This window comes from Gallinula chloropus (genome assembly GCF_964237585.1).
Source record: "Gallinula chloropus genome assembly, chromosome: 2".
NCBI lineage: Eukaryota > Metazoa > Chordata > Aves > Gruiformes > Rallidae > Gallinula > Gallinula chloropus.
In genome coordinates, this window is record NC_140086.1 from 156,924,500 (window position 1) to 156,946,875 (window position 22,376).

At 41.6% G+C, this 22,376-nt stretch overlaps 1 protein-coding gene across 1 annotated transcript in view; it reads left to right on the plus strand.

The window, feature by feature from the left end:
- XYLB (xylulokinase) overlaps positions 1-22,376 on the plus strand; it is an 81,645-nt gene that overhangs the window by 54,887 nt on the left and 4,382 nt on the right. Inside the window, exons 15-17 of the mRNA XM_084279840.1 lie at positions 12,027-12,085; positions 16,382-16,469; positions 18,691-18,785. Of these exons, the coding sequence (XP_084135966.1) occupies positions 12,027-12,085; positions 16,382-16,469; positions 18,691-18,785 (242 nt within the window). The remainder of the gene's footprint in view (positions 1-12,026; positions 12,086-16,381; positions 16,470-18,690; positions 18,786-22,376) is intronic.

Genomic DNA, 22,376 nt, shown 5'->3' on the forward strand with positions numbered 1-22,376 from the left:
ATATTTTAAAATCTTAATAAGCTTAAAGAGAATTTCTGATGATCAGATGCAATGTTAATGAGCATGGTATAAAAACATAGGAAGGTAGTGTAGATAGCTGATTGGCAGCTGCAGTGCTGGCTGTATAGCTAACATTTTCCTTGTGCAACAGAAAGATCTTTGGGTTAAATTTTAGCTTTTGTCTTGGTAGCTAATTTCTCAAGATCTGCTTCTAGAAAGCTTAATGAACAAAACATTGTAAAAAAATATATAAATTACCTGTTTGATTTGGGGTGGAGTGGGGATTTTATTGCTTAATTATGCCTTAGAAAAACACACTAAGGACATTTATAATAAAGTATCTGTGTTCTTTGTGTGTGGGAGAATGACTCTTTTCCTTTTATATATGCCATAAATCTCAGATTGTAGTTCTTTTTCTCTCCAGGCTATTAGGTTTCTGCAGACTGTATTTCATTCCTTAGCACCTATAGTTGCTTGGCAACAGCATCCGATTTACATGAACCCAGCCCCGTGAATGAATAGTTACCTGGAACCTTTCTGCGCAGAAACCCTGAGAAACGTAACGGTTCTCCCATTCAGTATGACAATTATTAGGAAATATTAATTGCTTCTCTCTATTCATCTTTCCATAGCCTTTATTTTTCAGTTAAAGGGGAAAAAAATTGTAGTCTCTGCTTAGTTCTAGCCTGCCAGAGGTCACAAAATTCATTTATAAATAATCCTCTTGGAAAGCAGGAGGTTTATTAATAACAGAAGACTTTAGTAGAGCTCAGAGTCCCAACTGGTACGAGCGGTCCCCAGTGCTGGATCACAGATTCAGAGTATCACAAGGTTGGAAAAGACCTTTAAGATCATCGAGTCCAACCCTTCCTGTCCTGTGCTAAACCATATCCCTGAGCACCTCATCTACCCATCTGTTAAACACATCCAGGGTCAGAGACTTAGCCCCCTCCCTGGGCAGCGTGTTCCAGGACCCAGCAACTCTTTCAGTGAAGAATTTTTTCCTAACATCTAATCTGACCCTGTCCTGTTGCAGCTTTGTGCCATTTCCCCTTGTCCCATCTCCTGTCACCTGGCTGAAGAGACCATCACCCACCTCTATACCCCCTCCTTTCAGGTAACTGTGGGTGGTGATAAGGTCTCTCCTCAGCCTCCTCTTCTCCAGACTAAACATCCCCAGCTCCCTCAGCCGCCCCTTATAAGATTATCCCTCCAGCCCCTTCACCAGCCTGGTTGCCCTGAAAGAAAGAAAGAGGTTCAGAGTGATGTAACCCACCACAGTCACATACAGAAGGTCAGCGTGGGGTTTTCTCTCTGCTGGTAACTTTGTTACTGTTTTCAGGGAGAAAGAGCAGCAAATGTTTCCTCCTCGATGTATTTGTTTTCCTTCTCGGCATATGCAGAACAAACAAACAGATTTTCTGCTACCTCAGCTGAGTTTTGTGAGCAGGTACATGCTGCTATCAGCTCATTTTGTTCTGGCAAAGTTCTAACAGCCTGTAGGTCATCTCTGTTGAGAGGAATAGGAGGTACTAAAAGAGAAAAATCAAGAAGAAATATTCTTCACCAGCACCGAACACAGAACAGTCTTACAGGACTGGGAGAAGAAGAGCTATAGACAATGTCTGTGGATGCAAGAACAGTTGTAATAACTCTTGAAAAATCCTGTAAACAAAACACCAAAATTGACTTGTTTTGTAATTTCTTTTCCATTTTCCAATTGGCTTATCCTTAGCAGGAATAAAATAATACTTGGGCCTTGACTGTCTTCTGTCGCACTTCTAGAGGCCTTTGCTAGTGTTGTTGATAAGATGCAGAGATGGTGTTGAGTGAAGCAGAGTAGTCCTGAGATCTGGTCGAGATCTGGTTTGCAGATATAGATCCCAAACTGATTTTTCCCCAAGTTTGTGGTGGTTTGGGTGTCTCTCAAATCAAAATACCCAGTAGGGTGTTCTTTCCTCTCTTCTCTCAAGTGGCATTCAAGGTCAGGTCATCACACCCTGTACCTTTTAATTATATCCTGTGGCTTTAGGCAGTGCCGAACTGGCAGTTGATTATTATTATTATTATTATTATTATATTTTCTCCTGCGGCCGTGCCTTGCTACTGATGCCCAGACTCTGTGGATTAACGAATGCAGAATCGAATGCTTTTGTGATCTAAGTAATGAAGAGGCCTTTGTTCTATTCTTGGTTGTTCTACTGATTTTGTGTGACCTTGGGCAGCTCATTTATCTCCTCCTTTGCTTTTCTCGTTCTGACTTTCGATAGATGGTGTCATACGTTGATTCGCTGATGTGATTTTCTCTTTCCCTTAGATTTGCAGGACTGAGCATTGCTGTGTATGGGGGCAAACAGATTTTAAGAATGAAAGAATAATGGGGTTTGAGTTTCTAAATAACTCAGTAGCAAGCATTGTTTACTGATGTGTGATCAGTAAGCCCACATGTGGTAGTTACACACATCGTGATAGGCATGGGAGGGGGGTATATTGGTATATTTTGCTGAGTTTCAAGCATGAATTTCTCTTGTATCAGAATATATTGAGGAAACCCTGAGCTGTGCTGCAGCGCTGGCAGCAGAGCACATTAAAAAAGATGTCATTTTAATCAGTGGAAAATGCCCAAGGTAGCTGGGACATTATAACTTTTTTTTTTCTTCAAACTAATTTCTGGGAGCATCTTGCATGCTCCTGACTTTGGGTGAATATTTCACCTCCAGTCCTGGGACCCAGCAGAAGGATGTGTAAGTTTGCACTTCCAGGCTTCCCAGGGATGCCATCCAGACAGGCTTGAGAGGTGGATTCCTGTGAACCTCATGTTGTTCAACAAGGCCAAGTGCAAGATCCGGCACCAGGGTCAGGTCAATCCCCAGTGCAACTACAGGCTGGGTGGAGAATGGATTGAGAGCAGCCCTGAGGAGGAGGACATGGGGCTGTTGGTGGATGAGAAGCTCAACGTGACCCAGCAAGGCATACCTGCAGCCCAGAAAAGTAACTGTGTCCTGGGCTTCATCAATAGCAGCATGACCATTCCATATTATTATATTCCATGTGAATATAAGGAGAAAGTTTTTCACTGTGAGGGTGACAGAGCCCTGGGACAGGCTGCCCAGAGAGGCTGTGGATTCTCCTTCTCTGGATACATCCAAACCTGTCTGGATGTGTTCCTGTGTGATTTAGTCGGGGTGATCCTGCTCTGGCAGGGGGATTGGACTAGATGGTCTTTCAAGGTCCCTTCCAACTCCTGATGTTCTGTGATTCAGTGACCAGCAGGTCGAGGGAGGGGATTCTGCCTGTCTACTCTGCTCTGATGGGACCCCACCTGCAGTGCTGCATCCAGCTCTGGGGTCCCCAGTACAAGAAAGACATGGAGCTGTTGGAGTGAGTCCAGATGAGGGCCATGAAGATGGTCGGAGGGCTGGAGCACCTTTGCTATGAAAACAGGCTGAGAGAGTTGGGTTTGCTCAGCCTGGAGTAGAGAAGGCTCCAGGCAGACCTTATAGCAGCCAGCTGGTACCTAAAGGGGCTACAGGAAAGCTGGAGAGGGACTGTTTGTCAGGGTTTGTAGTGACAGGAAAAGGAAAATGGCTTTGATCCGAAGGAGGGTAGATAGGCAGAAATTCTTCCCAATGAGGGTGGTGAGGCCCTGGCACAGGTTATCCAGAGAAGCTGTGGCTGCCCCTGGATCCCTGGCAGGGTTCAAGGCCAGGTTGGATGGGGCTTTGGGCAGCCTGGGCTAGTGGAGGGTGTCCCTGCTTATGGCAGGGGGGTAGAACTAGATGGGCTTTAAGATCTTTTCCAACCTAAACCCTTCTGTGATTCCAGAGGCACTGATGTGTGAGCATTGCAGAGCACTCCTGAACTCTGGGAGTGGCTTCCTGTGATGGGGACCGTAGGACACCTGACCTCCTACCACAGGAGTCCACAAAGTTCTATCTTGGAACTACAGACCTTGAAAACCAGAAAAATCTCCCAAGAAGGCAGGCAGTTTTCTGGTGCAAGGTTTTCTGGGATTTATCAGGATTTTTTATGATCTGGCAGTTTCCTACTAAATATTTGGATAGGCAAACTGACAACATGCAGTGTCACCTACTTCTGCAGACATTTTTAATGCTAATATCAACTCTGCTCTTTTTTGATCACGGTTTCAATGATGAAGACATTTTTGCTAGGCACTAGTAGTATACCAGCAGCACTAAGAATCATTGCTTTGTGGTTCTGAAATGATGACTTTCAGTGAGTACCAGAAGTTAATACCCTTAGCTTATCACAAAGAAAGACAAGATGCAATTTAATTGTGGTCTGTAAGTGCCAACACGTGAGGAGGAAATCCAGTTCTGTAGTAGTGTTTTAACAGGGAGGCTAAAGCCCCAAAGATCAAGTGACTAGAAGTTTAAAGAATAAAAATCTAGATTATGGGGAAAGTGCAAATATTTAACTTTAAAGTCGTTAAACATGTAACCAGCCTTTAGACACAGTAAGTTCTCTGTCACTTTTGAGTCCTTCGGCTGAGGTTCTGCATCGTCTTCAGGTTACTACAGTTGACTGAATATAGAGCTGGGCTGGATGGTGGGATCACAGTGTGAAAGTTGTGTGATCTGTCTTTAGCAGATGGTCCACTCTGACCTTTTACATTTTTGGAGCTCTCCATAGGTAGGTTATTAAATAGCTGGATGTGATGGCTAGATTTCAAATGCCCAGTTTGGATCTCCTCTAGGTTTTGTTTTCAGACTGATACCACCTGGTTCAGATTTTTTTTTGGTTTTTTTTGAGAATCAGTTAATTTGTCACATTGGTTCCAGATTTCCCATTTATTTGCTGAACAACAGGGATTCTGAAGTGGAAGGTGAAGGGAGAGATGTTGCCAAGAGGCTGTGAATAATTGTGGAAGCATGGGGTAAATCAAAGCTGGTTGGGCTTAGCTGTGTTAAGCCTTGAATTGGAGCCTTGGCTACTTTCTGGATGTTTGGACAACTGCTGAATATTTTTTGTGATGATTAGTACTCTTCCCCAATGCACACCATTTTTAAGTTTCATAGTTCTTGCCATATCCAAACGTTGGGTAACAAAAGAGGAAATCTTTGAGTGGCCAAAAACCAATATTAAATTAAACCTGATGTGAACCAATTTCATTGGTATGTGAACCCATTTTACCTTAGTAATTCCTAAATATATTACTTATGTTTTTCTTTAAGGAATTATTTCAGAATGAAGAATTTACACAAGTTAGAGACAGCAAGGGTTTATTAAAGTACTTCTAGTAATAATGTCTACAGGAGAGGACTTTTCCCCAAATATGTTTTCAATCTTGACCAAACATATTTTAAGTGGTCCTTATAATTTGCCTTGCATCTCTTCCCTTAAAAGCTTCTACAGAAATATTTTTTCCAAGATATTTAGCCTATATCCACAAAAACGTTTGGTCTTGAATCTGCTACTTCCTGCCCCCAACCCCCCTTGCTGTAAACTCTACTGCTGAGTTGGGGATTTATTTTTTTATTGGAATTTATCCCAGTCTTCATCAAAATATCCTGTCGAATTGAGATCTGACTCAAAATAAAAAAAAGGGGGAAAAAATCAGCAAATTGATAAGCAATTGCAGCTCTGCAATATTTCTACAAGAAGTGCAAATATTTCAGAGGGCTTGTTGTGAGCATGTCAATGGATATGTTATAACAGCGTTATGACTATTGATCTGCTTGTTCCTAAGTAAGTCTTTACCATTCATGTACCAAAGTTTTCCTTGCTGTAGAACTCTGACAAAGTCAATGAGGTGGTATCGTCAGTGGGATTGTATCTTGAGTGGATTTTCTTTCCTATAGTATATCTTTGGCTGTATGTATTTTTTTTGGGGGGGCAATCTGCTGTAATTTAAGGTGCTGTTATGAGAGAAATTATGGATGTGTTTTTCTATGTTTATTTTTTCTGAAAGCCATCAAAAATGGGAAGGCTTTGAGTCAAGGTTAACTTAGAAATTCACGTCTGAAGTGAGCTTGACTGAGAGGATTTTCAGAGTTAGGTGATTTGGTATCACAGAATCACAGATCATAGGGGTTGGAAGGGACCTCCAGAGATCATCTAGTCCAACCCCCTGCCAAAGCAGATTCCCTAGGACAGGTCACACAGGGAGGCGTCCAGAGAGGTCTTGAATATCTCCAGAGATGGAGATTCCACAACCCCCTTGTGCAGCCTGTCCCAGGGCTTTGTCACCCTTACTGTGACTATCTTTAAGCTTCAGGTTGTGGAACACAAAGTTTTGTCTTTATTGAAGCAAGGGCTTTGGAAAGCCAAATTTAGCATCCTCACGAAGAACGATTCTTCTGCTAGGAGTTTCTGGAGAACATAAGGTGACCTAGGCTATCAGTAGCATGCCTGTGGCAGGGGGGGTTGGAACTCTGTGATCCTTGGGGTCCCTTCCAGCCCATGCCATTCTATGGTTCTATGATTCATGCAAGTCTTGACTACAGATACCATCCCTATTCTGTTTCACTTCAGTCTGTGCGCATCTACTCATTTTAGTGGTATTATTCTTGCCTTACAGTAGTGTGAGCAAGAAGAATCATGCTTGTTCTCCCCTACATCATTGTAGAGACTTTATCTATGTAAGTAGCATAAATGTTGAGAATATTAGCCATATTTGTCATTGCTGCTGAGAAAATTGAGGCTTTCCCCCCTGTTGAATTACAGCTGGTACGATAGTAGCTGTAGCCTTAGAGGCTGATGATCGATTCTATCCTTAAAAGTTGTTTTTCTTCCCCAGGCACTGCATTTAAAAAAAAAAAAAAAAGAATAAATTCTATGTCTGGAAAATTTCTGACGTACATTTGAACAGTTGAAACCCTCAGTGAAATTACAGCACGTTTATGAAATCCGAAAACTTCTTTGCTTCGAAGTAAGAAAACAGCCAACTTATATGGCAAATATGTCCTGCTTTTGTCTTAATAAATGAGCTGCTGTTTCAAAGTGAGAGTCAGAAACACTTCAAAAAGTGGTCTTTTAAAAGCTTTTATGAGTTACAGTGGTGTTTTTAGAATTGTAAAGGTGGCTGAATTTGTTTGAATATTTGGCTTCAAGCTTTTAATTTATTGACTCAGTTGTACTGATCTAAGTTTAAAAGAAGTAGACACTCCCCTCCCCTAAAAAAAAGAGCATGTTTAAGTCTACATCAGGTAGATATTGTCAAATATGCTGAAGGCTGTTTTGTGGCCGGGTTGGTTTTTTTTGTCTCTACTGCAAAATACTTGGTGATTTCAAAAGTGATCCAGGTAGAAGTGCCTTTGGACCCAGTCCTTGAATTCACAGGGACAAAAAGGGCACTCAGAACCTCGTATGCTTTCATATTTAAAACAGTGTAGACACAAGAAACCTTTTACCATAGCGGGAGTTTAATTTCCCCACCCTTTATATGAATAAGAAAGATTAGCAGGAATTTTGGGAGAGTTAATATGCATGGAGGACAATTTTGAGACATTTGTTTTTATAAATGGGACAAAATAATCATACATTTTTGTTTTGTTTTTCTTGAATGGAAAGCTAGAATTTACTTTTTTTTCCCCCGAAATTACAGTGTTTGGAGTTAATCAGAGAAATAAAGGAGGGGCTGGTACTTTTCTTGTTGCTTGCAAATTGTAAATTGCAGTTATTCGCAATCATGCTTATAGCTGGCATGGGTTCATGTGCATAATCAGCTGCTTTTTGAATGCATGTTCTATTGTTCTGTTTTATTTATGGATTCGGTTGTGATGAGAAAGATCTAGGAAGTTCTTTGGCTGAAGCCTTGGAAATGTCTTTTAGGAGTTTTGAAAGTCAGCAAGTGCCTGGAGTTTGGCTACAAACCTGGGCTGCCCTTGCCACTGGAAATTTAGATGAACCAGTTGAAGAGTTTTCAGCCTCAAAAACCGAAGGTCAAATTCTGCTCTTGGACTTTGCAGTACATGAACTGGCAAAATTCTGGACTTATACAGGCACATTGTTGCTGTCCAGTTGAAATACAGCCAGATCCAAAAGCTTCGAGGTCAGGAGTCATCCCATTGATCCCAGTATCTGGACCCTTTAGCCATCTGAGCTGACCCCGCTCTGGGAGGTTGCATTTCTACCTCCGGTCTCCTTGCACAGACAATGAGGCAGCAGGGTTTTGCTGCTAATAATCAGCACTCACCTTCTGATTGAGTTTGCTTATGTGGTGGTTTTTCTTAATAGCTTCGGTTATGTGCCAAGACCTTTAGGGTTACATTGGACTGCTCAGGAGAGACTCGCCCTTGGGTAGTAGTTTCCCTGTATCACTTAACGAATCCACTCAAGCAATGCTCTTTGAGCCTGTGCTTTCTAAAATCTTTGGGTTTCCCTCTACTTTTTGTCATAATCTGCTTAAACCACTTGTTTTTCTGGGAAGGCAGGAGTTCTGTATTTGTATATACACAGTGATACAAGACTCAAGGCTTTTTGGAACCACTGATGACAGCTGAACACAAATAACAGTGATTTATCTCTCTTCTCAGTGACAGATTTTCTTCTCCTACGTGCCTTTCAATGAAGGCAATATTTTGGCTGAAAAAGAGAGCCAGGAGATGAACTTTAACATCATTCAGTTCTTGCTGTATCTGTGTGAAAGGCAGAATGGGGGTTGTCTTGTGAGTAGTAACATACGTAGAGTGGGCTGACTTCTCAGTCTTGCGTGGGAAAGTGCCTTATGTCTGGCACTGTGTCTTCCCGCCTAAGTGGACTTCTTTCCTCAGGCCTTCCCCCCTCCCCCTGTCCAGTGGGAATTGGTTTTTAACTGAATTTCATGAGATCAGTCACCGTGTCCCACGCCAGATAATAGATCTGTAAGTGATGTGCACACTGAAGGATGACACTGTGCCATGTGCACCTGCAAACGCTTTCTAGACAGGGTTAAAATTCTGCATCAGGTCTCTAAAAAAAACCCATTAATTTTTAAATGGAAAGGAATTAAACTGGTTGGTTAGGTACTATGTGGGGAGCTTTTAATTAAAAGATGGTTAAATCTGATTCTCTCAACTGTCAAAGAATTGAATTAATGAATTATGTTTGCTACAGTTGTTGGGTTTTTGTTGTTTCGGGGGGGTTTTTTTAGTAACACTGTAAGTTTTTTTCTGTGCACTGCTGTAGGGGATAGATGGTAACTCCTGACAGATTCAAACACAGCTGGCTGAGAACACCGCTAGTGATGGATGAACGATGTCTTTGTTAATGCCCCTGTATACATAAATGATGGGCTTGCTTTATTTATTTATAAGATGTATCCAATTACACCTCTCAGAGCAAATGTCCGCCGTTCAGTAAAGCACACAATATTGGCATTAAAAAGACAATCCCTGAAATCAGTGATCAATGGATTTTCCTCGCTCTCCAGAGAGATTGAAATAAGAGTAAACCTAAAATTCAAGAAATTCAAGTAAGTTCTTTTGGGACCTACTCCTCATCTATAAGAAGTGACTGAAACTCAAGCAGTGAAAGTTCTGTCTGCACCAGCCATACACAAGAGCTGCCTCTGGAAACGCAATGCACTGGCTTCACCTAAGGTCATTGTTCCACGTGGTCTGGCTGGACCAGTCCCACCAGTACAGTGGGTCAAATTCTGATTTCAGACAGTGATGGCTAAGGTTTGCTAGGCTTTTACCTACTGGGATATGTTTTGGTGAAGTGAGCCATCCTAATTACTTGGAGGAGAATAAATGATTTTGCCCTTCATGTAGCTTTGGCCGAGAGTTTGGGTTTTTTTCCTGTGTATCTGCCTGTGTTTGTACTCATGAGACAATCCAATTTACGACTTGAAATGTCCAACCAACATTAGAAACTTCACAGTGTAAATTAAGTTAGCTTCTTTTATCAAGTGGTTTAGCTACATTCTGAAATGATTCTTAGTGTTTTGGTGTGAGAGAATTAGTCTGGATTCAGGTGGGTGTGCAGATAATCAAGGTGTCAGACACTTCTAGACTTGAGATCTGTTTGCCCTCTTGGTAGGTGTCTAACTCAACTAATAGTGGGGTAGATGTGTACTCAGGAGAGGTTTGTATTGAATAGCTAATGAGCTGTAAATTCACTCCTACTTTTCTTATGGTAACTTATTTATATAGAAGTATCCTGAATTACAGTTACTATTTTACTGATAAATTTAATTACAGGGGCATTGGAGTCAGCTAGGAGACACAAATCAGCTCCACTTGGCCTATCAGTTACGGTGCCAGTGCAAGCAGGCAGCAATTTATACTGACAGAGCTCTGAAACACATGGAAAGTTGTGGAGCAGAAGCCCTAGGACAGAGAGCTGGTGTGCAGATGGAAGCAGCTGAGATATGTGGGCAGTTTTCACAGGGGTGGTTGCTGTTTGACTTTACTGCTCCTGTATTGTTCACCGTTCTTTCCTGATGGCCATAGCCCTTTTCCAGAGGCAGTGGAGAACAAGCAAACCTTATTCTCCGGTTTTAGCCACTGTGAAGCAAAGCAAACATGTTGGTTGCTTGTTCTGGCTTGCTGAGTGCCTTTGAAATGTGGTGTTTTAATGTTGGATATGGTAGTTCTGCAAGAATTTATATTCACAACAAGGTTTAGTGAGACAGGATTGCGACTACTAGGCAAATCATTTAGATTTCGGTTTGGTTTCTAGGAACAGAGGCTGACTAGTTATTTTTCACTGGTTTCTGTGCTATTATGTTGTTGTGATAATCTTGGCAGGGATCTGTCACTCTGTGTTGGTATAATTGAAACTTGTTTTCCCCGAGGAATCACTCTGCTGTTTGTTTTATTTGTTTACTGACATTGACAGAGATCCTAATGGCTTTTAAAACCCAATTTGTGCATCACTGAATATCCTCCAAAGAGGAAAATAAAATTAAATTTATCAGTAAAATAGGGTCCCCCATGCATTGCTTTGTCTGGGTCTTAAACTCCACCTGAGCACCTAGCTGTGGGTCTAGATGCGGTGTGGAGACCGGCCGCTTCTTTTTATTTCTAATTCTGTCTGCAGGGCTTCTGTCATTAAGATACTCAAAAGGATAACTGACAATAAGTTATTTAGGGCATCAGTATAAGTTGGCCAACTTCGTCTTCTGAGAAATAAATTATCTTTAGCTTTTAATGAAAGGGAGGTTAAGATAACAAAGCAGTTATCGTAACAGTAAAATTCCCTGTGTGGGAAGGTATACAGGATGCTATCAGTTATTAACAGAAATCAAGGGAATTGTTCAGATTTTTAGAATATACGATATCGAAGTATTTATGCATTTATTTTGTTGTAAGCCTTTGAAGAATGTCAGTCAGATCTTTTGCACTACTGGCGTTCATACTGCCTTGCTGAGTGGAGGTTGTGGATAGATGTATGGCTTCTTACATGCCAGGCCCCAGAAGGGCCTGCACACAAATAAAGGATGAGGCACAGGCCAGACATTCAGGAACGTGAGAAGGAAGGGTGGATTTTGCTAAGGACTGAAGAATGCAGGATAATTTTAACACCCCAAAGCTGTAGCTTTGCATTGGATGAAGATTCAGATATGTTTTGGGTTTCTTGAAGTGACTTTGGCCATCTCTAATTACCTTTTGACACAATTCCTTGTCATTCAAGCATATAGGGTTTGCCCAGGTTTCAATGAACTCTGACTCTGAATGTTATGAGGAGATAAGTTTAGAAAATACTGCTGATTTTAAAGGTTATCTGTCAGCTTGTATATATACAGCTATGAGCTGGACCGATCTGACCTCAAACCAGAGCTGTAGTATAATAACACTCTGCCTTACTTATTGTATATCTCTTTTGCAAATCTCCCTGACTTTGATAGCACTATAATAATAATAGATCTGCAATATTTATGTTGCCTCTTCTAAGGAAGTGTTCTAATGTGCCTTGGAAAGGTGGGTAATTAGTCTTATCTCCTTTTTTATGGAAGGTAAATTAGAGAGAGATCCCAGACCATCCGACTCCCACCTTCTTGTTCTCATTGCTTGGTTCAGTAGTGCAAATCTCAGCAATATGCACTTCCAGTCTAATCTATATGTTGTATTGCATTGCAGTGCCCAGAACAAGGATTTTGGCTACGGGTGGTGCATCCCACAATAAAAAGATCTTACAGGTAAGTAGAAAATGAAATCCTTTGAACTGACCTTGTGGTTACACGCCTGTGTTTTGATCTTGATGTACTGAATCCAAATTGCTGCAGCAGCACAGGAAGGCGTGGATATGGGATTGTGAATCTGTGGCAGGTCTTTGGGGTTTTCTTCAGGTTTAGTGTGGAAACCATTAGCCCAATGCTAATTTTGTTTTCAACTTTAAAGGTTTTTTAACACGTGACTGGTTTTATGAATGTGTATCTGAAGCATGGGTGATTTCCAGGTCTCATCACTTACATCAAATCAAGCAGCAGAGAAATCAAGAAGAGCCTTGATACAATACCTGAGATTTTTTTTGTAGTTTTTGTCATTCAGATCAAAGTTGGACTATGGATTTAAACTAGAGGGAGATTTTCCTGGTGCTGAATGCTCAAAAACACCCAACCAAACAAACAGAAACCCCCCAAACCTACCCCTAACCCCTGTATCTCTTATTTATTAGCACAGTGTCACATAATGGGGGGAAGATGCCTCTGTAAAGCCTGTTCTCCCTCTTCTCACCTTCCTATTCTGCTGCTGTTCTGCATGTCCAGCCCTGGTTAAGATCCTCTGTTTCCTTGAGAACAGAGTACTGCGTGCGAGTATCCCTACCCACTGAGATACAGCGAAGCCTTGCTTACACATGGCCCCGCGCCTGGCTTTTGCTATCACAGAACTAGACATCTGGGTTGGGATTCATCTTGCCTGAATCCAGTCATCTGCGATGTGATGTCTGTATACTGCCTGTCAATCCTGCAATAGTCAGGGGACATCCAGGCAGTTACGGTGCGAAGGAAGCCGGATGGTGTTTTCACTTATCAAACGTAGATGTCTCCCTCCAGGAGAGCTCCACTGACTGCCTTGACAAGCTCCCCTTTGACTGGAGGTGCAGACACTGAGCCTAGAGGTAGATGTTTACACCAAAATGCATCTGTCTTCATCTTGGGCTAAGTCCTGGCACTGAGGTTAGTCAGAACAGGGTGAATTGTTTTCTGGAAACACTGATCCCTTTCCATCAGCTAGAGAGAGTCAAGAGGCCAATCTCAACTAAGCACCATACTCTTTGACAGCTACAGTTGTATGAAAAGAAGCTCCTCTGCTCTGCAAAACTCGAGCTGGAATAAATGGAGGTTGAAGAGCAGAGAGCAAAAAGCTTGCTCTCTCTCCTAAGGCATCTAAACCACATGTTTGTATAACCACTGGTTGTATAGCTGATTGGGACACAACAAATTTGGCATGTTTTGCCTGTAGATGTCACTTCTCTTCATCTGCTTTGGTTGTTTTGCTTAGGAACTTGACGTTGGAAAATTAACTGATAGGTTAATTGCTTAAAACATTGGTGCCTACCGGAGTAATTCTCCTAAGAATATGTCAGGAAAGAGATTGGTTTAATAGCTGAGTTTGTTTTTTAGAGCTGTATTTCTAATGTAGGTGCCAGGAGGATTTCTGTGCTGTGGAGTGAAGACAGAGAACTGAATGTTCTTATGGCATGTAATTCTGGAACATACAGCTGAAAAATTGTGGGGATGGGAGAGTGGTGGCTGTGGTGTTTGCTCATCATCTGTAACAATGCAGCTGCTTTTAAAACTCATTAGAAGTGTCTTAAAATAATATGATCAATACAGTGTCATCCACTTAATTCAATCACTGGTTAATTGGATCCTTCTTTTTAATTTAATCAAAACCTCAGAAACCATATCAGTTGCATGAAGAATAACACCATCCACTCTTATCATGGTCAATTTTGGATAATTTGTTCCAGGGCCACAAAAGACTACCATTTAATTAATCAACATTCAGTAACTTCTATATTTTATACCACAAAGGAGGTAGTAAAAATCTTAAAACTTAAGAAAATCTGGCCTTTTTAAAAAACAGACAAATAAAATAAAATGTAGTGTATACAGACTCTTCTCAGTGATGGCCAGCGACAGGACAAGGGGCAACGGGTGAAAGCTGGAGAATAGGAAGTTCTGTGTCAATATAAGGAGGAACTTTTTCACAGTGAGGGTGATGGAGCACTGGAACAGGTTGCCCAGGGAGGCTGTGGAGTCTCCTTCTCTGGAGACATTCAAACCCCACTTGGATGTGTTCCTGTGAGATTTAGTCTGGGTGATCCTGCTTTGACAGTGGGGTTGGACTAGACGATCTTTCGAGGTCCCTTCCAACTGCTAATGTTCTGTGATTCTGTGATATATATAGTAGGGCATTTTTCTCCATGTTTCTGGGAAGCTTTTTATAGCACGTGTGGTGCTTGATTAGTGCCACAGAAACCACAGTGCAATATTTTTAACAGTAAAACTGCTAAGTTTGTTTGAAAATTATTCATGAGAGAGACCACAGTTTGAAATGACTTAATGTATGAACTTTGGAGCTACCCAATTATAAAATTATTCAAGGGTAGTTATTATTTGCACTTAGTAGCCTTCATAAAAGAGCTGCATTGTATAAAGTTCTGCAGAGATGAGGAAAAACCCCACCTGCTCTTGTCCAAAGGAAAGTACAATTCAAGCTTAAGATGTACCTATTGGATAGGGGATGAAGAAGCAATGGGGGATGTGCTGAAACAATCTAGTAGTATTGGCTGGTGGGATGAACAGAGGAACCGGTACTCTCTGACTTTATCTCTTCCAGAGGGCTGTTTAATAGATACCATGATTAATTTTCCATTTGTCCACTAGCGTTGAAGCTCATATAATGCTCAGTGTTCTCTTGGAAGCCAAGCTAGGCAATACTGACTTGGCTATCTTACCAGAAACCAGTGTTTGAAGTGTAAAAGCTCAGGCTTTCATTGGATTCCAGTTAGCAACAAGCCACTTTTGTTTAAAATGATGAAAATTGGTGATTTTCAAAGGTTTTGATTTGCAGGTTGCCTACAAACTTTCAGAGAAAGAGGGAAATTTTTTTAGCAATGTCACTATTTTTTTCTATAGTGTATATGGATTGAATTTCTTAGTTGTCTGTTATGAAGCCCTGAGGCTCATAATCAGTAGGGCTGTAAATTCCTGGATCAGGGTTGCAGATCACTAATCCAAATGGTTTGGGTTTCTGGATGCTCTGGCCTTATTTTAGACTTGATTGTATGGTTGTAAGTTGGGTGATACACTGTTCCCTTTGGCAAAAGTAATAAAACCAGCACAAGTTAAATCTGAATTGTTACCTGCTTCTTGTGTTGCTCGGCCTGAGGGGCACCTGCAGTCCGAGAGGTGATAAAACCAAAAAGGAAAGAGTTTGTTGACAATGTTTTTTGGAAAGAGAGTTATTGAACCTCTCATGTCTCTATCCAAATATGTCTTCATTTTTCCCTTCCGTATGTTTACCTAAACCTATGCTGTGAGGAAGAGCGCATGTACTCCGTGAATGCAAGATACCTGCTGTGATTTCAATGAAGAACGATGTGTAGTTGAATAACTTTATTATCTGTGGATACAGTAACATATTCTTTGCCTGTAAAATTTTCTTTGTATTGCTCAAGCCAAGTTGAGAAGTGTCTTGGTATATCTTCATAGCTAAGGATCCCTCAAATACAGGAAAAGCCCTGGTAAATGCAGAACCAGTTCCTGTGTTTTAAACTAGAGCAGGGTAGGTTTAGGTTAGACATAAGGAAAAAGTTCTTTGCCATGAGGGTGGTGAGGCACTGCCACAGGTTGCCCAGAGAGGTGGTGGAGGCCCCATCCCTGGAGATATTCAAGGTTGGGCTTGATGAAGTTCTGAGCGACCTGATCTAGTTAAAGGTGTCCCTGCTCACTGAAGGGGGGTTGGACTAGATGACCTTTAAAGGTCCCTTCCAGCCTAACCCATTCTGTGATTCTATGATCAGTGTTGAGAACTAAGGAGCTGTGACTGTTTCCTCTTCCTTCCCTCCTTCCTTCCCACTTGGCTCAGCCATAAACACAATGGAAGAAAACACGCACTAGTTGTGGGTTCCTGAGCAGCCCTCCTTGCCCTGATGTAAGCCTTTGGCATGGACTGATAGTTTGGGTTTATGAGGGAGATGATCATGATCCAGAGTCCTTCTCTGAACTTGTAACAAAGAGACTTGGAGAAAAAAACCTGGGGCTTTGTTTCCTGGCTGCAGTTCCATCTCTAGCTCAGATTTAGCAATACCCTGTTGTGTGACAAATTCAAGACTGATTGTTGCCTGCGATGCTTCTTTCCATGGGTACCCAAATGCTTGGCTGAGTTATGCTGTAGTTATTTATTTCCCTAAGCAGTGATAGGGAATTGCTTATCCCTTGTCTTTCATGGACATGCGTAACTGATGCTTTGGTACTTCTCAGGTCCTGTCTGATGTGTTCAACGCACCGGTGTACACTATCGATACTGCCAACTCTGCTTGTTTGGGAAGTGCTTACAGAGCAATTCACGGTAAGGCTGTAAGGGGATACTTCTGAGCAGTCTGGGCATTTAATTTCAGTTGGTTAATACTTGGGATTAACATTGCTGAAAATGAGGGGAGAATAAAGCTGTGTGGATCTGACTGGAAGGTCACTCAGGTCAAAGAGGGTTTTTTGCTCTTAGTGTGCTTGGATTGAGCCCAAGAATAACATTTACATTATAATTGAAATCTTGTGGCTGCTTCTCAATCAAGGGATCGGGACAGGAAGCTATTGACACTGACAGGGGAAGGACTGGGACCCAAATGTGTTGAACTGATGCCTCCAGATGCCGCTCTTATAACAACAGAGCCAACTGGAGGTGCGGGTGTAGCCTGCTGCCCGGGGGTGAACCAGGCTGTCAACTGTATTGCTGAAAAGCTCAACATAAAGTTCAGTCCCTAGCAAAGAAGATCAGGGAAGGCATGGATGACAGGACCAGTAGTACTACTGGCCAAGTATTTGTTACTAAACTGATGTGTACCTTTCATCTTTTAAATGTCAAGACAAAGGATATGCAAGGTGTCCTAGGCTCCATGCTCAAGTATGCCCTTTCTCATGTAAAAGCATAAACTTTGGGATACTCTCAGGTTGATCAGTCGTTTTGCTTGCTGTCTTGCATCACTCATTGTAATGCAACAGTCCAGAACCCGGATTTAAAGTGTTAATTAACTTTTATCTGTTAATGCATCCAATGTATGTTAAGGGTGGGCCATCAGCTTTTCAAGAGTTGAAACCCAGACAGGAAGTTTTATCCACGTATTTTAAAACTGTTTCTAGTATCTTACAGCTAAAAAAATAATCAAGGAATGATTAAAGACTTCTGAAGTCTTTACTTAGGCCAACTGTTCTTAGCCTTGGTTTTTCTGATTGGAAGTTTTAAGATTTGGACCTTAAGACATGGATGACTTCTCTACAAGTTCACATAAGATCATGGGATTGCAACAAGCATGGAAAAGATAACATCAGCCATCAGAAGAAATCAGCCAAGTTTTAATTTTAGAAGCAAATTCTGCTGTCACATTAAAGCATCTGAAGGCTACATGCTTTCTTGCATTTGAAAACAGCACAGAAAATTACACAGACAGAACTTGAGTAGATGTGTTTAATGCACACGGCATGTTCTTGCCTGTATGTCCAGACACAAGGGTTCCATCAAGCAAGGTACCCCCTTGCAAGACAGCGCACACAGTGCCCTTAGATTGTCACTATGTTTGAAGCCACAATGGGACCAGTTTTCCACCTTGGTGCCCAAGTTCCTAGATTGTTTTTCTCTGTACTCACACTTTGCCTACTGCTTCAGAAGCCACCAGAAGCTTCCCAGCACCAACTGCTGCAGGCAGATTCCTTGTCCATGAACACATGTGAAATGTGGAGCTGTCATTAGAGTTTGTGTGGTTGTTTTGTATGTATGGAAGATACATATTCCCTCTGCCAGTTGGGCATATGAAATCTTGAGGCTTGGTTGACAGAGCGTTTGAGTGAAGATTTCAGATGCCATGCTGATGGAGGGACTCCTTAGCTCAGGTACTCTGCCAGCCAAGCCCCAGGGGCTTGCTGTGTGTGTTTCTAAATGGCATTTTTGATTGATGCCTTCAGCTGACTTGCTCTTGGCCAGGCAAAGGAATTGAGTAAAAGTGAAGACTTGCTAATATAAATGAAATATTGATGGCAAGGACTCCTTAATAATATTATGGTGTACATCTACAAGTAGGGTGTTCCGCAGTTAGCCTGGGGTTCTTAGCAGGTATAACAGGGAGCAAAATGCTGTAGTAGCAAAACTCCTCTGTTATTCTGCTTCCTTATATATAAATATATTTAAAAGTTGTAGCATATTTTCTTGACAGTGTTTTCTTTTCTCTTGTTTTTTTCATTTAGTCACATTTTGCCCTTGAATCCTTTGCTTCCATGTATTTTCACTGCTGTTTACTGTATTGTTGTAACCATAAATAATTACTGATATTGTTGAGTAGCATTTCTGCTGCTTACCTATTCTCCAGGGTACAAATTGAGTGATTGGCAAAAACTCAATCGCAGAGTCCCCACTTCCCGGGCTAACGCGTAGGAATGTAAGATCTTCTGCCATTTATCCTTCAATCCTGAATGCTGACCTGACCAGGGAAGATCAATATAACGTATTAATTTGCTGGGGAGTCAAGGCACATCCCTCATCGTGCTTTTTGCATTGATCAGGATTGTGATTCTCGTTGCAGGGCTTGTAGCAGAGACGAATGTGTCCTTGGCTGATGTTGTGAAATTAGCACCGGAGCCTAGATTGGCTGTTACACCAACTGCTGGGGCTGAGGAGGTGAGCAAGCTTGGGAATACTGTTTTCCTTTTCATTTCCCATCTGCTTCAAAATACAATGGTTTACTAGTTCTACTAGTAAAGCAGATTAATTTAGGGGACATTTGGTTACACAATTCTTGCTTCTTGTTGTAAAGATTGATTTTATTTTGGGAGATGTTTAGTTTTGGAATGGGGCAATTATCTGATTCATTCCATCCAGGTCTCTCAGGGTGATTTTTCTTAACTGGGTGTGATCAGGGAGCAAAAGGGACAGAAAAGGTTATAAAATAAGTTGGATTTGGGTACAGGTCAGTCAGGTTGTAACTGATAGTATTGATAACATAGTCTTGACTTGTTTGCAGCATGGAAGAAGGCGTGGTGGTGACTGTGCTTGGAAGATGTCCCTGAATATCTTCCCTCTCTGAACTTAAGCAGTGGTCAGCAATTGTGTTTCTTCACTTGTAGCTCCCAGTTGGAAAGCGTGCCAGCTGGGAGGCTGCAGTAGGCACAGGTCTTTGGGCCTCTGCCCAGCCTGGGAATTTTAGCTTGTTTGAAGGTGAAGCTTGTGCTTTATGGGAACACATAAATAAAGCAAAAGAAATAGTCTTTGTTGCTAACTGCGTGGTGCCAGCCCTGTAAAACCAAAGGAGGAATTGTCTCAGGCTCTCCAGTCCAACCCTGCACCTCTCACTGTTGGGTGCCGAAGGCCTTAGTTCACAACAGCTTCTGGTATATAATGTCCAGTGTGGAACAAACAGCACAATACAGCAAAATTTCTGGAGAACACCAGCTTAAATAACCAAGGGTGAATCTAACCCTCTCTTTGGCCATGCAGAAACTTCTTTGACATCGACGCAGCCTTACGCTCTTCATTTATGAGACTTGGATGTGCCTTAACTACAGGCAACAAGGGTTTAAAGCTTTTATTTAAACTGGGAAATTAATGATCTGCCAAAACTACTAACTCCCAGTTACATGTGTAGCGGAGCACCAGATAGCGTCATGAGTAATAATAGAAATGATCATGGTGCATTGTGCCTGCCAGCGTATTATTTAATTATTAACTGAGATGGAGGAGCTTGGTAATCGAATAGAAGTCCCCTTCAGAAATATTAAGACATTGAATAATTTAAATTTGATTGATCTGACCTCATTTACTCAACCTTCCCCCCTCATTTTAAAAGATAAAATAATTAACAGCAATGCCCTGTATCGTGTGGGTTGCAGCTGAAGCCTTCTGCAGGGAATAAGAGTTCAGGAGCAGATCCCCAGCGTCTGATTCAACCTCACGTTGCTGCCCTGTTCCCCCCAAAAATGCTGTCTGCTGAAAAGCTGCCAGGCTGCCTTGTGTGGAGGTGGAGAGTGCTCCAAGACCCGCTTTTGACCCCCGGTGCTGCTTCAGCTATAAAACTCAAGGGCAGGGAATACAGCTGTCACTCAGAGGGGCCTTGCAAAGAGTAGCAAGCACCTTGTACCCCTGCGGGGGCCCAGCTAACCTAACTGGAAAGATCAGTGGGGAATTCATTTACCTCTTTCTATTTTACTGTCTGCATAAAATGGCCTGGAAGCTAAAAGAGTTAATTATCTCCCTCTCGATACTTTTCTTCTCCTTTTCCACTTGGTTAGACCTGGCTCTCATAGCACATCTTTTTATTGGTTTTAAATGATGTACAGCAGTGAATTATTGCCTCTGTAGATCGGAGTGAATGATAGAGAGGCTAGTGGCCAAACAGCATGCGTGGCTTAGCTTGCCAGCTTCATTCCATTAAAAGCAGCTTCTTGCAATTACGTATGCCACACCATTTCTATTTTTTATTTTTTTCCTTCCTGTCTTATAATTTTGCAGTTGATGGTGGATTCCCTGGCTAGTTTCATGGCTGTGAAACTGCAGAAAGCCAGAGGGCCTGTCAGTAATACAGTGTGTTAGCATGAACAGCGCGGTAAAAATTCATAATGTGATGAGTCAGTTTGATTCTGTTTTTTACAGAGCTGCGTCTCCCTGTCCATCCAATTTCATTCTGTCGAGGTTAGAGGCTTTCACTTAAATGACGGTTCTTTTTATAAACTTCAAAGTCATCCCGAGGTTAAGTTCTGTCTCACTGAGGAGCTCTTCTCAAAGAGTCTGGCTAACCAATGTGAAATCCCCCGGACCACTTCCCTACATTTTTTGGACGGCTACAGCTAAATCTTGGCAGGGTGGAAAGAAAAACAGGTCATAACATGGTAATCTGCTCTGATTTCATCCTTTATTCCTGGTATAGGTCGGAGGCAACATGTGTTAGATTGTTGGAGGGAGGAAAACCTCTTACAGACAGAGGTCAGACAACAGTTTGATGTTGCCTCATTGCAAAGGCTTGTGCACGAAGAAGGGCTTTCCTTGCTTCCTGAAGGATGGTTTGTGATAATGAATGTGATGAACCATCAGGAGATGGTTTAGAGGTTACAGTGGTGTAGGGCTGACAGTTGGACTTGATGATCTTGATGGTCTTTTTCCAACCTTGATGATTCTTTGATTTCAAAAAGGAAAACTGGGACACACAGAACAGCGATTCTGGTTCAGTTAAGCTGTTGGGGAGGTAGAATAGAGTAAGGTGACAAGATGGGAGATGCAGAGTTTGTGATGTGTGATGAGTTAGTAGTTAGTGGAAACAGGTCCCACAATTTCTAACTTGTCTGGCAAAAAAAGTGATTTTTTCCCATATCAGATCATTCTGCCTGGAAGATGCTGTTCCAGAGGCTAAATCCCTCTCTGTGGCTATGACAGTAAGTCTTGTAGTTGAACCTGATTTCACGGTGTATTTGTAGGCTGTAGGGGCTCACCCAACCTGAGCTTCTTTCTAACAATAACAGTACCCAAGCAGGTCATAAGGTATTCACCCCACTTCCCTCAAGGAAAAAGATTAATCAGAACCACTAAGCATGACAGAAATAACCAGGAGATTCTAAAGCAATAAATATATATTACCAGACAGAAAGAATCTATTACTCCAGCATTAGAATTCAGCTCTATTTTAGTAATCTATTAAAATAGAGATGGTTGGCTAGTTGGTTAATTAAGCAAAAAATCATGAGAGGGGAACATGATTATCTGGAGTTGATCACTTGTGTTTATCTAAGCCGTGTGCTTGTGTCACAGTGTCAGATTTATTGCGATGTTGTCCAGTATGGGTTGTAGGGAGAAGGCATAATGCAGTTCACTACCTCTGGATGTGTAATTTTTGATTGTGTTATTGACTCTGCTGAGATGTATTAATCCTGTAAAAATTCAAGAAGGGAAATTCACGTTTTTCCTGACTTTGGTGAATTGCCTCATAAGTAAGTGGATTTATAGAATTGACCCTATTACCCAGGAAGGTTATAATGACCTATTTATTGATTTAAAATAATGACATTTTTGTTGAGTTAGATTTTGGAAGGGGAAGGTTGTTTTCTGGAATCGGTGTAGGTTGGTAATTTAGTGCAAAGTAGGTAATAATAATGCAACCACAAAAATATGATAACAGATATCGATGGGAGTTTGATTAAGGTGATTTGTGTAGCCAGTATATTTTTTTAACCTATATAAAGTGGGTAACATAGCGTTACAGAATGAATATCTGAGGTAGATAAA